At 59.9% G+C, this 16174-nt stretch overlaps 1 protein-coding gene across 1 annotated transcript in view; it reads left to right on the top strand.

The window, feature by feature from the left end:
- The first annotated feature begins 2349 nt into the window (after window positions 1–2349).
- The window catches only part of LMX1A (LIM homeobox transcription factor 1 alpha), a 105077-nt gene continuing 91252 nt past the window's right edge, over window positions 2350–16174 (top strand). The window contains exons 1-2 of the mRNA XM_036443015.2: window positions 2350–2573; window positions 4405–4591. Coding sequence (XP_036298908.1) covers window positions 2498–2573; window positions 4405–4591 — 263 coding nt within the window. The 5' untranslated portion in view covers window positions 2350–2497. The remainder of the gene's footprint in view (window positions 2574–4404; window positions 4592–16174) is intronic.

Raw genomic sequence — 16174 nt, 5'->3', positions numbered from 1 at the left:
AGTCTCATCCTGCAGGCGCCCGAGGCCCACCAGCAGGGGAAGACACTTCACTAAACATGGGGACAGAGAGGGCACATCCCTCCCCCAGTTCACCACGTTTCTTCTGTGCAGGAGCCCCAAACTCTGCTGGGCACTTACACGTGTTCCTTATGACGGTATGTGACCCGTCTAACTTCTATTTTATATATTAGCCTAGGAGTACTTGTACTGCATGTTTTCCCACACCCCACCCTTCCTGGGGTGGCAGGAAGCACCGGAGACAGGTGCCAGGGGACATGCTACCAGCCACCTGGGCACCTCGGGAACCCTCCCAGCCCTGCGAAGCTGCAGAGATGCCCGGGGAAGGAGGCTTGTCTGCCCAGGTCGGAGGTTGCTGGAAGATGAAGCAGCATCGTGCAGTGAAAGGGCCTGAGGTAGAAGCCAAAACGAATGTAAAGCCTGCAGTTCCCTGGCCTTTCCCACAGTTCCCTGAAGCCACACGTGTGTCTGCTGGCAGGAGGCACGTGCAGTGGCCAGCGGGGTCACCGCCCGGCCCCTCGCAGCAAGGGTTGCCAGAAACTTAAAAAAAGCTGGCCCTGACCTTGGAGAAGGTAACAGGGCATGCTCGCTAAGTGGCATCTGGCCTGCGCAGGCTCACTTTGCCACAGTGCCTGGCGATTCTAATGCAGCCCGACAGCACAGGGAGAGGCCTGGGGAAGCCCGGGAGCCAGACCTTCCTGGGGTTCTCAGGTGCACCCCAAGCCCCGCTCTGCTCCCCTGTGATGATGGGATAGTGGCTTCTCCACCTCAGAGGGTTGTTGTAGAGACTGAAGGAGTTAGCCAAGCTCAGCACAAAATGAATGCTGGCGAACTGCTAGCCAGCTTCATGCTTTATGGACTGTCTGCCTGGGCCTGGCACCATGGCCCCCTCCTGGACACACAGACCTTAGGACCCAGTTCTGAGGTTGGGGTGCATGCCCCAGACACTTTGCTTCCCTCTTGGGGACACCCCCCTTGGCTTCCCGCTCCTCCCAGTGTCACTGTAGCTCCTGTGGGAGTCAGACCCCCTGGGCTGCCCATCCCGGCAGCATCCAGGCCTCAGGGATCCTATGGCATCCGCATTGGCGTCCCCTGTGGGTGAGCAGGTTTCCAGCCCAAACTCGAAACTCGCTGGGCCCTGGGGTGACAAGAAGGAGCTCGGAGAGCTGGGAGCTCATGGGTGGAAACTGTGCTGCAACTGGCTTCCACGCGCGCCCCGCCGCCCACCAGCATGAGGGCTCTGCAGCTTCCTCGCTGGCAGCGGTGTGCGGGCCGCGGATCCGGGGGCGCGGGGAGCCGGGTGCAGGCCCGAGCGCCCTCGGGAGGCGATTACCCTTGGAGGGAGGAACCTTGGAGGGGAGGACTCCAAGGCCGTGCGCCGCGCCCGGCAGAGGCCTCGCAGCCGCAGCCGGCTGGGAACGGAGCGCGGCAGCCCCTCCTCGGGAGGCGCTCCAGCCCCTCCCCGAGCTCCCCACCCTCCGTACGCGGCTCCCAGCCCCGGCAAACCTGGCCCGACCCGCACCCGGGCCGAGGGCCGCCCCGCGCCTCCCCACAGCCAGGAAGCTCGGCCCTCCCTCGGCCTCGAAGAGCGCCTGGGCGGGCGGACGTCCCGGGAAGGCCGCCGCCCGCGGCCACGTCCCCGCCCTGCCCGCCGCCGGGGAGCGGGCTCCGTCCCGGGCTCCGTCCCGGGCTCCGTCCCGGGCTCCGTCCCGGGCTCCGTCCCGGGCTCCGTCCCGGGCTCCGTCCCGGGCTCCGTCCCGGGCGGGCTCCGCGCAGCCTCGAGGGCCCGCGCCGCCGGCGCCCACGCTGGTCCCGCTCCGCGCGGCCGGCCCGCCCGGCAGGTAGGGGAGGCGGCGGGGCCGCGGCTGGGCGGGCGGCTCGGAAAGTTGATTTGAAATGCGGCCAAGAGCACGGGGCAGGCGGCTCCGCCCCGGCGGCTCCTCTGCACAGCAGCCGCTCCCGGCACCGGCGGCGGAGGGCGGAGGGCGCCCCGGGCCGGAGCGGGGACCGCGGCTCCGCCATCCCGGCCGGGGCAGGTGAGGGCGCCCGGGACGGCCGGACGCGGGCCGCGGTGGAGATCGTGGTCCCGCGTGCCCCGGCCTTTCCGCCCATCCTACCCGGGAGGAAGCGGGGTTTGGGGGGGACTCCCGGGGCCCCCGCAGGGGAGGCTGGGGCCGGTGGGGACGGGGCGGGTGGGGCCGGGCCAGGAGGGGACTGGGCAGGAGGAGGACGCGCAGTGGGGGGCGGAGGCCGCAGTACATAACGCCGCGTGGACTTCGAGTGAAGTCAGAGCAGTTGGAGCCGCTCGCGGTGACTCGCTCCCCGCCCACCCCGCGCTCCTCCCGCCGGCGGCCTCTGCCCCCAGCCCCGCTCCCAGGCCGCTCCCACGTCGTTCCCGGAGCTCGGGGCGGGTCTGGGGGCACGGGCGCCCAGAGCGGCGTTTCCCATCCTCCGCAGGTCTCCGCGGCCCGGCCCGAGCATGCTGGACGGCCTGAAGGTGGAGGAGAGCTTCCCGGGCGCGATGGAGACGCCGGCCGCCTTCTCCTCGCTGCTGGGTGAGTGAGTGCTCGGCCCGCGCCCTCGGCGCCCCCTCTCCGTGGGCCCCGGCTGGAGCCGCTGGAGGGACGCGCTGCGCAACGGGGAGCCTGCGCCCCGCTTCCTGCACCCGGCGGAGCCCCGTCCGTCCGCGGCCCCGGTCCCTCCGGCTCCAAACCCACCGAGGACCTGGCCTGGCGCGCGGGCACCGCAGGCCCCGGAGGAGCTGCTGCTCGCGGGCGTGTGAGTGACAAACGATTCACAACCACCAGCGCCAGGTTTTCATCTCCGAGCGGAGCGACGTCTTTCAGATGCTGCCCTCCCCGCGGCCTGGAGGCTCCCGGGTTCCAGGAGGTGCCTCGCACCCACCGCCTGCGCCCGGGCCTCGCCCGGAGGGACCACGGCTTCCCAGGCGGCGGGCAGCGCGGCCAGGATCAGCCTCTCGGCGGGGCCTCGCTCCGCTTTGATTACCCGGAGCCGGAGCTCTTCCCGCTGCCCGGCCCCTCCGGAGGGCCTGCGGGGCACTGCGCGTCCAGGGCCTCCCGAACCTCGCCCGCCCGGCTGGCTCCTCGCACCTCTCAGGTCTGCGGTGCCAGCGCTCCGTGTGTCTGTGAGGGAGGCGTTTTCGTTTCGTCCAGTCCTTTGACTCCTTGGGATCTGCCAGCGCGGGGCGAAGACCGAGGGGAGCAGTTCGGGAGAAGCCCCGTGTAGGGGAGCCCGCAGCTCCCCAGAGAACAGTCTCCCAGCTGCGTCCTTCTCTCCCAGGGCCCGTCCGAACCTTCCCGGTGCGGGCGCCGGAGGGCGTGGGCTCGGCCGGCAGGTCCTGGCGCGGCGCGCCCTCCGCCCGAAGCGGGCAGCAGGCAGCGGGTGCCCGGGCTCCGCGGGCACATCCCCGCCGGGAGCCGGCAGACAGAGGAGAGAATGTCCGCAGCGAGAGGCGTCGGCCCGCTCCCCCGGCTGCCCAAGGGGCCCCGCGACCGCGGCTCTCCAGCCCGGCGGCCTCAGGGGAAGCGCGGGGAGTGTAACTGGGAAGGGCAGGTCCTCAGGGACATCATGCTCAATGCTAGTTCCCCGGAGAGGCCCCCTCAACAAGGTGAAATGTGCCAACGGAGGCGGCCCAGACCCCCTCCCATCCCCAGGACTAAAGGACCCGAACGGGAGTCCGAGGCCAGGACCCAGAGGGAGGGCAGGCGCTGAGCGGTCCGGTCCGGCAGCGGCTGAGCCCGCAGGCCCTCGGTCCGCGGCCTCTCCCCTGGGCTCCCCTTACGCTGCTGCCCCGTTAGGAAAAGCTGGTCCGCAGTGTGCACAGCGGCCCGGACACAGCAGTTTGGGGTTCATTGGTTTGAACAGTTTGCCTGATGCGAGAGGGCATTTTTCTGTACGCGGGACTTTTTGGGACGAAAAGAAAAAAAAGTAAAGTCTAATCTCTCCTCAAAAAAAAAATCTAGAACTTCGTTTTAGCAAAAGTAAAACGAAATAAATTGTTTGTATACACGCAGTTTTACTGGGTCAGTGGAGACTCGCAGAGGGCGGATTTCATGGCCGATACCCGGAGCCCAGGGCATTGTAGTCTATGGTTTCCAGGACGTTTGATAACTAAAGCCTCTTACAGAGTCCTCTCCCTCCGCGGTACAAGCCAAACCTTCCGAGTTTATTAGCGGTGCCGCCTGGTTTGACTTTTCTGTCTCCAAACCGGGCTGCGAGGCTCACAGGGGGCTTCCGGTGGCGGGGCCTCAGGGGCCTCCGCGGAGTGAGCGCTGCGGACGGCGCAGCCCCAGAGGCGGAGGCGGAGGCGTCTGGGTGGCAGGTCCCGCGGAGGAGGAGGCTCACCGGGAACCCTTGTCGCTGCAGGCCGGGCGGCGAGCCCCAGGTCGGTGTGCGAGGGCTGCCAGCGGGTCATCTCCGACCGGTTTCTGCTGCGGCTCAACGACAGCTTCTGGCACGAGCAGTGCGTGCAGTGCGCCTCCTGCAAGGAGCCCCTGGAGACCACCTGCTTCTACCGCGACCGCAAGCTCTACTGCAAGTACGACTACGAGAAGTGAGTGTCCGCGGCCCCGGCCCTGGCGCGGGGAGCTCTGGAGCGCGGAGAAACCGGGTGCCGGCCCGGGAGGGGAGAAACGCAGGGACACCAGCTGCCCCGGATTCACAGGGAGGCTCCCCTTGGTGGTCGGCGGGCCCACTTTTCGGTCCTCTTGGGTCCCCCGCCCCAACGAGGGACGCCCGTCAAGCTCCTTCCCTCCAACCCCCTTCCGTGGGGTGCCCTGCTGCAGCCAGTGTCTCCTGGCGGTTCCCGGCCCACCTTACCCGCCTGCCTGCGCTCCCCACACGCTGATGCCAGTCCCGAGGCTGCTGGATGCCGAGGCCCCGGTCCCCTGCGCCATTCCCCCGGGCTTTGTCACACCCTGGGGTCCCCACAGACTGGGCAGATGTGGAGCTGTGGCCCGGAGCATCGGTGCACCCGTTTGCCTTTTCTCTCCCTGTGCTCTCCCCGCCCTCAGGGGTCCTGCGGGCTGCTGGGCCACCCTTGGGCCTCTCGCAGTCCCAGTTCCATCCGAGTTCCATCCGAGTTCCATCCCGCCTCCTCCAGGTCCCTGGCTTGCGTTTGGGCCACAGGGCAGGGGAATTCCTTCCTTTGTACAGGAGCTGGAGCGCCCGGTGTGCTTTGAGGTGAAGTAGGAGCCAGTATTTGAGAAAGCGATTACTGGGAATCGGGGACTTGTGCTACCTGAAGCCTGGGTGAGGCTGGGAGAGCCTTCAGGTTGGCTCTGAGGAGCTTGGAGGGGGACTTGCTCTCCCTGTCAAAACGGCTAATTAACTGGAACTTTACAGTGCCTCAGAGGGTCTTGAAGGACCCAACGCGACTGAGACCTAGGCCTGTGTCTGTGCTTGGGGCTGGTCTGTGTGGCGTGGGCGCGGGAGCCTGGGGAGCATTTGTGGCTGGTGAAGGAAAGGGCAGCTCTCTGAGGGTGCTGGAGGGGGTTCTGAGCTTTCTGAGGGTGCTGGAGGGGGTTGGGTCCCGCTGCTACAGACACACAGGCAGGGGTGCACAGTCTCCTTGGAACAAGAGCACCAGGAAAACAAATGCGTTCCTCTCCGTGTCACCACGTTTTGGGTTTAAATGTGACAAAGCTGTGACACCGGTGAGCCCACACCAGTGCTGCTTTGCATGAGATACCTGAGTTCACCCCATGTGGGCAGAGGGCAGGGCACTGGTGTGTTTTGAAGAGATACCTTTGCATTTTCAGCCCTAAAAGCTGATGTGGGGTGAGCTGTACAATGCAGAACAGGAGAGAGAAAGCGCGTGTCTGCATAGGCGTGGCGATGATGGCTGCACTGAAGGCAGAGGCCTGTGTCTGGCCCTGGCCGGCTGCTCCTGCTGACCTGTCTGAGGAGAGGCGCAATGTTTAGGTGATGGAGCATTCTGCCCACACGAGCAAGTCTCACCTCCGGAGAGAGCTCCGGTTTGGCCTCTTGCTTTCTGCCTGGAGGCGGTGGATTGTGCAGACCCAATCTTTATCTTTCTGCTTATCGACGATTACCGAAATGTCCACATCGTTGGGCAGAACACTAGAAGATTCAACAGCATTGGGGCTTAGGGAAGGGATTTGGGTTGTGAATTCCTATTCTGTTTGTTAAAAAAAAAAAATCAGAAAAGGCTGGAGGGTCAACACAGCTGTGTGGCCGGAGGTCCCCTTTAAGGAGCCAGGCTGTGTGGAGAGGAAGCTGCTGTAGGCCCTTCACACAACCACGTCCTCCACCCCAGCCCCAGGCTTGGCGATCGCTGATTAGCCCACTTAGGGTCCTTTCTCCCCTCGAAAAACGGTTTCTGTGGAGAGAAAATTGCAGGGATCAGTTAGCCAGCTGTTGGCCAGAGCCAGGAGGGCTTAGAGAGGAGGCGAGCGGCCATGCTGTTCGGAGAGGGCGATGGTGCTGGGAGGGCTTCCGTTTTAATTTCCACCAACGCTTCGGAAACACAGATGTCCGAGACGGGAGCGAGGATGCCGCGGCTCCGTGCCTGTGTCCCCCGCCTGGCAGTTGCCTTCTTGGATTAATTTTATTCCCCCGTCCCCTCCTCCTCTGCCCCCACCCCACCCCACTCCCATTCTTCTTCCAACAAAACGGGGCTTTAATATATTTGACCATCTCCATGGTGTTAGTCTGCGTGGTGGGGGAGAAAGGGGAGGATTGTGTCTTTGTTTTAAAATTGGGCTCAAGACAAACTCCTTTATTATTGCAGGGACCTGCTTCTATGTGCGGGGCAGGGCTGTGTGTGTGTGTGTGTGTGTGTGAGACTAGCCTCAGTCTGCCCTCAGGGGGCGGTAGCCAGCGCCTTTCCCATCCTGCCCTGGCCACCAAGTGTTTCTGGGAAGCCTTTCTCCCGAGGGTTTGGGCGGGAGCCGGGCGGCAGTGTCCCGATGGCCAGGCACGTAACCTGGAGAGGAATACAGTCCAATTTTAGATCAGAGTCACAAAACCGAAAGCTCCTCTCCTCTCTAACACGTGCATTTATAAACACAATTTTGCTTTTCTTTCACTGGATCTTTTAAAAATTTGAGGCCCAGCCGAGGCAAATGGAGAGGAAAATACGATAGAAGTTGAAGTGGTTGGACACCATTTTGGGGGATTGTGGGGTGCATCATAGAAAATGAGCATCTGGGAGGTGTCCTGTATCCAAACACATGAACTCCAAAGGCTCTCTCTAGACACAACAGTGACGAGGCAGGCAGCTGCCGTGCATCCGGGCGCCGTGCACGCCATGCTCACGGTCACAGGCATGCTGGTCACGTATGTTTCAGCCACTCGTATGTGCATTGCTGGCTATTGGGCAGTTTTGCACTTGAATTATTAGCTGCCAGTTCCTGGTGTCAGGCAGCCAGTTAAAAAGTGAAATTTCTATTCTATCAACTAGTCATCACACCCTCTCAATGTCTGATTAAAAAAAGGAATGGACAGGGGTACCTCAGGCGCACGGCTTCTCATTTGAAAACTTCAGGATGCGCTGTTAAATATTTCTGTCCTGCACGAGGACGCCCCGAGGAGCAATCCGTCTCTGAGTCATCCAAAACAAATAAGCATCGAGGGCCGGAGTGGAGAGCGCTGATTTACGCACGTCCAGAAATGAAGAACTGGGCGGGACCTTGATTGTTCGGGAAAAAGACTGGTCTGGTCCGGCGGGGCAGCTCCTGGGGTCGGAGAAGACGGTGGGCGGCACGTTCCCAGGATGCTGGAGGTGCGGGTGGTTCAGGACTGGACCCCGCCGTCTTCCGTGTTCCCAAAGCGAGCAAACGAGCAAAATGCTTCCCAGCCTCGAGGACTTCTATTTACAGAGCTCTGGTCCCTATGGAACGGAGTCCTGCGATGTGGGGAGTTTGCGGTTTTCCCTAAGTTTTTCCAAGCGAATACTGCAGTCGGACCGAAGCAGAGGCAGGAGAGGTGCGGAGCAGGGCGTGCCACACAGTGGATCCCAGGCCTCTGGAAGGGCTCCAGGTGCTCCGGTGGGTGCTGTGTCCCCCTGCGCCTGGCGGCTTCGCCATCTGCAGGGCACGTTCCCCTCACCAGGGAGGTTTATCATTGTCCGGAGATTGCGCCGAAGCCATCTGGGATGGAAGTGCTGTTGTCCGGGCTGCTCTCCCAGCAGCATAAACGCCTCCCGTGTCAGCAGATCACAGGCCTGGGAGCCTCTCCGGGGACCCCGGGGCCTCCCCTCACTCAGCTCTGCGGAGAGGGGCGAATCGGGGCTCCGCACACAGCCCTCTGAGAACCTACCTCAGTAGCATCCCTTTTTGGACTTGCCAATTGGCAGCCCCTCGGAGAGGATGCCTGAGGGACTGGCCTTTGTTGGAATCTGAATGGACTAATTGTGAGTTTATCAAGGTCACCGAGGATGTGCAGGGAGGGCTGTTAGTTTGGTTTTGTTACGGGGACACTCCGTGGAGATCTGAATTGGGCCCGAAGTTCCTCCTCAGATGAGCCACCCATGAAACGGCAGAGGCCACTGTTCCATTTCTGCTGGACTTTCTCCGTGGCTGGCCCCGGGCCGGGCATAATAAAATGCAAGGAACACAGCAATCAGACACAGCTCGGTCATAAACTGCCGTCTGGGTTAAATTGCTGGGGGCTTAGCCTGGAATATGCAGCGCCATCCCCAGGCTGTGGCCGTGTGTGTGTGTGTGTGTGTGTGTGTGTGTGTCTATGGGGTGTGTGTGTGTGTGTGTATGGTGTGTGTGTGTGTGTGTGACATCCTTTGCCTTTTATTCAGAGGGTGATTGGAAACAGTCCTGGCTCAGAGGTGTTTTCTTTTTTTTACATATTGGTCCCCGGGCAGGGCTTTCTTGGAATCTAAGACTAAACATTCTGAAATAAGATCAGATCGCAGGCGGAGATATTCGTGGAGTCCTGGGACCTCGAGAGGAACGTGGCCTGTGGAGGGGCTGTGGGTGCCTCTGACTCTCTCTAGGAAGGGTGAGGGTCCCGGGCGGAGCGGTCGGGGACGTTGTCACCCCCCTGGCTACGCTGTGCCTATTGCTCTTCATCGTTCCGTGGCAGGGACTTTCTGACAGTTCGCTGTTTGCTGCGGTTTTTAGTTTCATTTTTCCTATTTATGGTTTTTGTCTTCACCAAAATCCTGTTGGCAATTCTAGAGACGAGCTCTCACTGCCCCTTCTTAATTCTGGGAGGTTTTTGCAGATAATGAAGATGTGATGTGTCTCCAGTAAGAACAGCTTCATTTATTAAATTATCAGCTAATTACTGTTTCATGGTCAAAGAAATGTTTTGTGTCCAAGTATTTAGAAGTGAGAAAATAAACATAAACAAGGATTTAGAATACTCATGATATTACCAGAAATTTAGTGAGGCTACTTAGACTATGAGCATACATAAAATGTCGTTATTAAATTATATCATCTAAGATACCTCCTATCGAGTCAGGTTAACTTGATTATACAACACATGGCAATGAATTATGGGCAAGTGGAGTCACAACCATCGTAGAAAGAGTTAAAAATCAGTCCTGCCTTCACTCTGAACTCTCCTTGAATGCTTCCCAACCTTTTTCAAATATCTTCCTACCGTGGATTTTTAAGTACCTTTCCCGCCTTCAGGGGGGACTCCTGGCGAGCAGGTAAGCTGAGGCGGTGGGGCTGCATGGGGCACTGGGCCTGTCCGGTGTGGAGCCCTCATGTCCAGCACGCCTGTCTCCCCCCTGGGAATACCTGCATGTTGTTCTGAAAGTCTCTTGGCGACACGTGGAGCAGGGTTCCTGCCAGCAGCCTTCCAGAGCTGGTTGGGAGGCTGGTGATTTCGGATCTAAGTGTAGAAACGTTCTGTAGACATCGTCAGAGGACAGAGAGACCAGGCGTGTCCGCTTCTGTGCTGCTTTTGGGACCACAGAGACAGGGCTGGCACCTCTGAGGTCCACCCTCTCCCCTTCTGGTCTTTGCCTGGTGCACGGGCGTCCCTGTCACGGGGAGGGGCAGCTCTGTGTCCCTGTCACATTTGGAAGGTGCTCTGCCGAAATGAAGCGAGCACCTTCCAAATGTCAGATTGTTATTTCAGTCAGGCACGCTCATCGGCGTCTGTATTTTTAGCGGAGATGAAATTAATAAAAACAGCCATGGGCCTGGCATTCATTAGCAGGCAGATTAGAGATCCCTGGGCTGAAAAGGGGGTGCAAACACTTTAATCTCGCTACATGTTTGCCTTCTCACTCCTGGAAATAAATAAAACCCGACTCAGAACAGGGATTACGCTCCGGCTGGCCGAGCCCGCGGTCGGAACGCCTCAAGAATGCGGAGCTCGGTGAGGAGCCCTGGAAGGAATCGAACCGCCCGCGGGTGCACCTGGCCCCTCACCAATAGTTTGGGTAGTTACGAAAGGTTTTTGTTTGTGTGTTTTTTTGTTTTGTTTTGTTTTGTTTTTGTTAATCCTCACCTAGGATATTTTTTCCATTGCTAATCAGAGAGAGTGGAAGGGAGCGAAAAGTGAGAGAAACATCAATGTGAGACACAGTGATTGGTTGCCTCCCACACGCACCCCAACCAGGGGTGGGGAGTGAACCCACAATCCAGATACACTCTTTTTAAAAAAATATATTTTATTGATTTTTTACAGAGAGGAAGAGAGAGGGATAGAGAGTTAGAAACATCGATGAGAGAGAATCATCGATCAGCTGCCTCCTGTACACCCCCTACTGGGGATGTGCCCGCAACCAACGTACATGCCCTTGACCAGAATCAAACCCGGGACCTTCCAGTCCGCAGGCAGATGCTCTATCCACTGAGCCAAACCGGCTTCGGCCCCAGATACGCTCTTGACTGGGAATTAAACCCAAGACTTTTTCAGTGTGTAGTCTGATGCTCTAACCACTGGGCACACTAGCCAGGGCACAGAAAGATTTAAAAACATGTTTTTATTGATATCAGAGAGGAAGGGCACGGGGGAGAAAGATAGAAATATCAATGATGAGAGAGAATCGTGGATCGGCTGCCTCCAACACCCCTCCCCTCTCCACTGGAGATTGTGCTCACAACCCAGGCTTGTGTGGGAATGGAACCATGTCCTCCTGGTTCATAGGTTGATGCTCAACCACTGAGCCACACCTGCCAGGCATCAAAGGGGTTTTAAAACCTTTGTCTGTGCAGTGCGTTGCCGTGGTGACCCTCGGCAGCTGAGCCGAGCTAGAGTGAGTGAAACTGTGCCAGGCCCCTCAGCGCCCCATCATGCCACGACTACAAATACGCAGCGCACGGAGCTTTCCCTGGCCTGCTAGCTGGCGTCACGTGAGGGAGCCTGGTCTCCTCCAGTCCCCTGAGGTGCCAGTGGGACCCTATTTTTGGGTAATAAGTGCCTTTTCTGTTTCTCCTGTCTCTGCAGCCTCTTAGATTGGGGTTTCACCCTCATTACCACATAACGAACGAGCTCTGACCGATGCCTGGCCACTGTGGGCTGGACTACCTTGGCATCTGGCATCGCTGTGGGTGGGCCCGTGCTGCACAGGGGGGACAGGGCAGGCTCACAGTTGTTGGTACGGACAGTCACACGGTAATTAAATGGGAACACATGAATGTGCTCTGGTGTGTCACGCACTGGCACTGTAACCTGCTTCCCGCCCAGTCTGTCTGGAGGGGTCTCTGGCCCCTCCCGCCAGCCCCCTCCCGCCTATGGAATTCTATTTACTGATCACACAGCCTGGGGCAGTCCTCAGAGGCCGCCTCCTGCGCTGCCTCGCTTTCCCCAGCCTGCCTGCGGACAGCTAGTCCTCGCCGTCCGTGCCTGGATGGAACAGATGAGTCTTTAATGCGAGAAATGACTGCCCTCCCGGGCCAGGGCTCAGCTCAATGGCTGGTGAGGCGTTACTCTCGGTTTGCAGGATCCCATGCCGTGACTCGGGGTGACCGTTAGGGGCCGTGAATGTGTGCCCCGTGCCTTCGCTGGTACGGGTGATGTGTCCTGGGACAGTGTTCCCCGCTATCTTCATGGGTCACACAGCACTCCGCCCCTGAGGCGGGCTTTGGAAATCCAGAGGGAGCGAGGCCCCAGGGACCCTCCCTGCAGTCTCTGGCTGGGGTGTCCCTGGTCCCTGCTCCCATCTTGTCGCTGGGGCTCTCAGCCCCTGCACCCCTGGATTCAGCCCCAGCTTTCCAACCCCACGCTCAGGATCTCCGCCTCGCTTCTGGCTGGCCTTATGCACGGAGCGCATTCTGTGACCTTGAAAGTTCCAGGTTGCCCTGTGTGCTGGCTGGAGCCAGCTCAGCCAGCTGCCGCCCTGTGGAGACGCTGTGAACTAATCCCCTGGGACGCATGTGATCATTTGCGTTCCTTCCAAAGATACTGTTTAGCTGAGGGCTCCCAGACTGTTCGCTCACAGGAATGACTAGCTCATGACAGGGTGTAGGGCCTCGGATGGGCCGGTGAAGGAGATGATTTTGGGAGGAATGCAAACGTCACTGTGCCCGGCGCTCCCCTGATGGCGTCCCTGTGAGGCCATCGGTTCCGCACGCTCCCCTCTTCTGGGTTACTTCTTGTGTGCGCTGTTGCTGGTTGGGATCCTCATTTTAGGAGTCACAGCTGGGAGGGGTTAGACGGGGCTGTGAATGAGAATGATTTGGGATTGCACAGCTCTGCGCATTATTAGAAAAGTAATGTGAAGTGCACGTCCAGAGATGCCCACGCTCACTGTCCTCAGCTGTACAGAGGAGCAGAGTGACCACCCCCCGTGGGTTACATCAGAAAGCCTCTGTGGGAGAGGGAGAGCTGACTGGTTAATGTGAGCAGAAGACAACTCTTCTCAGGAGCCACGTGCAGTGCCAGTGCCGTGGTGGAGAGCGTGGGCTCTGTGCCTGTGACCCAGGCCTTGCTCTGGTTTACCAGCTGTGTGATCCTGGGCAAGGGTCCTTCCTTGTCTGTGCCCATTCTCTCTCTCTAAGACAGGGCCAGCAACAGTCCTCCCCCATTGGGTAATGGAGTAATACTTGTAAAGTGCATAGATCATTGCTTAGCTTGTAGAAAATGCCATAAAAGGATCTGCTAGGACAATGGTCCTATCTAGTAAAGAGAGAATATGCTAATTGACCATCACGCCCTCACAAAGATGGTGGCACCCACAGCCAATAAGGAAGGAATATGCTGATTGACTGTCACACCCTCTAAGATGGTGGTGCCCACAGCCACAAGATGGTGGCACCCCATCCCCTCAGCCCCACCGGGGTGGTAGGGGCACAGCACGGCCAGGCCCACCCTACGTGCCTGCCTCCAGACTCCCCCAGGCATCCAGGGCTGCCCAAGGTGCAGGCAAGCCTTGGATGGTGGCTGCCCAGCCACTCAGGGCCACCCAAGGCTCAGGTAACCAGGGCCAGCTGAGGCTTGCCCGCAGTGGCAGCAGCAGAGGTGTGATGGGGGAATCACCTTCCCTGATCGCCTGGTCGCCTCCTGCCCTGGAGGCTCCTGGACTGAGAGGGGGCAGGCCTGGCTGAGGGCTAGTTTCCTTTATAATTTTCCAAAGGCCTCATCCATATCAGGTCCATGGGACCTCACCCACATTTACCAGTTAGGTAAGCGCGCTATTTTCCTGCATTTTGTGGTTGAGGAAAGTGATGTTCAGAGAGGTCCCAGGCACTGCAGGCCGTCCCAGCCACCGGCTCGGGTCCAGGGCCTTTCCGCTCCTCTCCCATCTGCTGTGTGAATTCTGGTGCGCACAGCCGGGGGCACTGCTACCGGCCTGTCCTGTTGAACCCTCTCAGACAACTGGTCCCACCCACCGCTCAGGCCTGCGGTGTGGGAGGAAGGCCGGGGCTGTGGGTGCGTGCGTGTGTGTGTGTGTGTGTGTGTGTGAGAGAGAGAGCTTGGCCATGCCCGCCATCGCTCCTGTCTGTCCAGCCCGTTCGCCCCTCCCCTGCCATCCCTCATCGTGGCCGCTCTGCCTTCCAGGAGAGTGACAGCAAGGTGGCGGCGCCCTTGGTCCTCCTCTCGGTTCCCAGCATTGCCGTTGGCGACTTGCCCCGGAGCCCCTCTGCGCGTGGGGGGAGGGCTGTGAAGTATCGGATCTGGAATCTCTCAGAATAATGTCCACGGGACCCGGATGAGGCCTGTCCAGGCTCCCCGGGGACTGGGCGGGGTTGCAGACAGGCCCGCCCAGCAAGAAGGTCCCACTGTGCCCGGGGGTCTCACTCCAGCTGTGGGTTCTGTCTTGCTTATTGCTTGGCCTGGCTGGACTGGCAAAGGGACATTGGGGCCTCGGTAGCTAAGGAGATTAAGTATTCCCGAATTGTGTTATTTCTCTCACCGGTACTGACACGTGGTTCTCTTAGTTCTGGTCAATCTCAGAGAGATGGAATGTCTGGATGAATTTAATCTCCGTAAAATGGCATTTAATGAAACTGGGATGCACTTGACTAGTTGTATGCGGATTTCTCAAACGGAGTCTTCCCTGGATGCATAAACAGCTGGTTCATTAATGAGGTCACCCCCATCCTCGTCAGACAGACCTGGTGGCTCCCTGCCGCCTGGTCTGCAGGAAAGAATAAACAGAGCACAGGTGTGCCTGAGCCAGGCGGCTGCGGAGGGACAGGAAACAGGTGCTCAAGAGTGAAATGGGGCGGGGCCAGGGACCGAGACCAGCCCTTGATTGTAAAGCTCTGGGCTCTGTCTTACCACGGCTGCTCCCTCTCCGCCCTGTGCTCGCCGGGGTGTGAAATACACAGTTATTTGTTGTTTGTTGCCTGTCGGTGTCACTAGATGAAAAGCCCTGAGTTCAGGGACTTTCCTGCTCCTGCACCGTTTGGTTTTGTTTGACGCCCGTCTCTCCGGCGTCTTCACGGACCGCGGTGTGTGGTGGGTTCAGGCAGGTGCATGCTGGTCCTGTGGGGAAGCCGGTCACAGGAGAGGTGACAGACACTGAACAGCAAACAGATGCGGGCGGCACTCCAGGTGAGGCCGTCCTGTGGCCGCACGGAGGGCGCCCCAGGTGCCGCAGGCTGAGGAGAGGGCCGAGGGCGGGCAGCACGGCGCCCAGGGCCCCGGGCAGCCACGGTCTCAGAGGGGATGACCGGGCAGGGGTCTGGAAGAAGGCAGCGGCAGGGATGCTCAAGAAGTATGGCCAGCTCTTTGCCCTTGGACTTGGCAGTTAAGTCATTGGAAACCTGACCCAGAATCCTTACCAGAGGCGGAAGGATCAGGACGGTGTTTCAATGGGCTGGACAGGTCAGAGAACCAGAGGGCAGCGAGAGGCTGTGTCCGGCTCTCCAGAGAGCCGGGTGGGAGGAGGGATGAGGCCGGGTGGGGAGACGGTTTAGAATGAGTGTGAGCTTGCTCGGTGGCTGAGGGAGTCTGGCCAGGAGAGGAGGAGGCTGGAGGCCCAGGAGTGAGGGGACGTCCACCTGCCGGAGGAGGAGCCCGGGGTGGGTCAGGGACAGCTGGCACAGCCATGCCCCTTGAGGCCTTTCCCTACCAGGCGCTCCTTTGTCCTCTGCTCTCTGTGGACCCGCCGGAGCTGGCCACACTGACGGGGCTGGCGGGGTGGTCAGCTCTCCATGGCTCTACGGGGCCTCCCTGCTGGGGCCTCCTACTGGGGCCTCTGCAGCTTCCCACAGGGCTTCTCCCCAGGGTCTCCCATTCTCTAGCCTGAGTCCTTCAGACGCCAATCTCTGGGTGAAGCTCACTTTCCACCCGCTTCCGTCCCTGTTCCTCCTCCGTGCAGAGCTCCGTGTGGCTGGAGCATGGTCCGGAGGACAGGGTGCCAGCCCCGCAGGCCAGGAGCGTGGCCACCAGCTCACCTGCGTGTCTGCAAGCGTACAGGCTTTTGCTGGCTGTGACACTCAAGAATTCTGGGAGAAGGGACTCCCGTGTGGGGACACGGTCCTGCTCTCAGCACACACAGCGGCTGCTGCCCCTCATTTTGCAGTCTTGTCCACTCAGGAGACTGGTGATCTGGCGGGTAACCCAGCGTCAGTCCCGCCTCTCCCTTAGCTTGGCCGGCAGACCCAGGCGAACATCTACCCTCTGAGGTTGTCCCTGAGGCTGTCTCTGGCCTTGAGCTCCCCCCCCCCCCCCCCCCCCCCCGGTGAAGCATGAGGGAATGAGGGGAGCAGTGTGAGGTTGGTGGGAACAGTCCCCTAGGTCGAGG

The sequence above is a fragment of the Pipistrellus kuhlii genome, unplaced genomic scaffold (genome assembly GCF_014108245.1).
Source record: "Pipistrellus kuhlii isolate mPipKuh1 unplaced genomic scaffold, mPipKuh1.p scaffold_m20_p_18, whole genome shotgun sequence".
Lineage (NCBI taxonomy): Eukaryota > Metazoa > Chordata > Mammalia > Chiroptera > Vespertilionidae > Pipistrellus > Pipistrellus kuhlii.
Note: the sequence above shows the minus strand (reverse complement) of the source record. Positions and strands in the feature narration are given on the sequence as shown.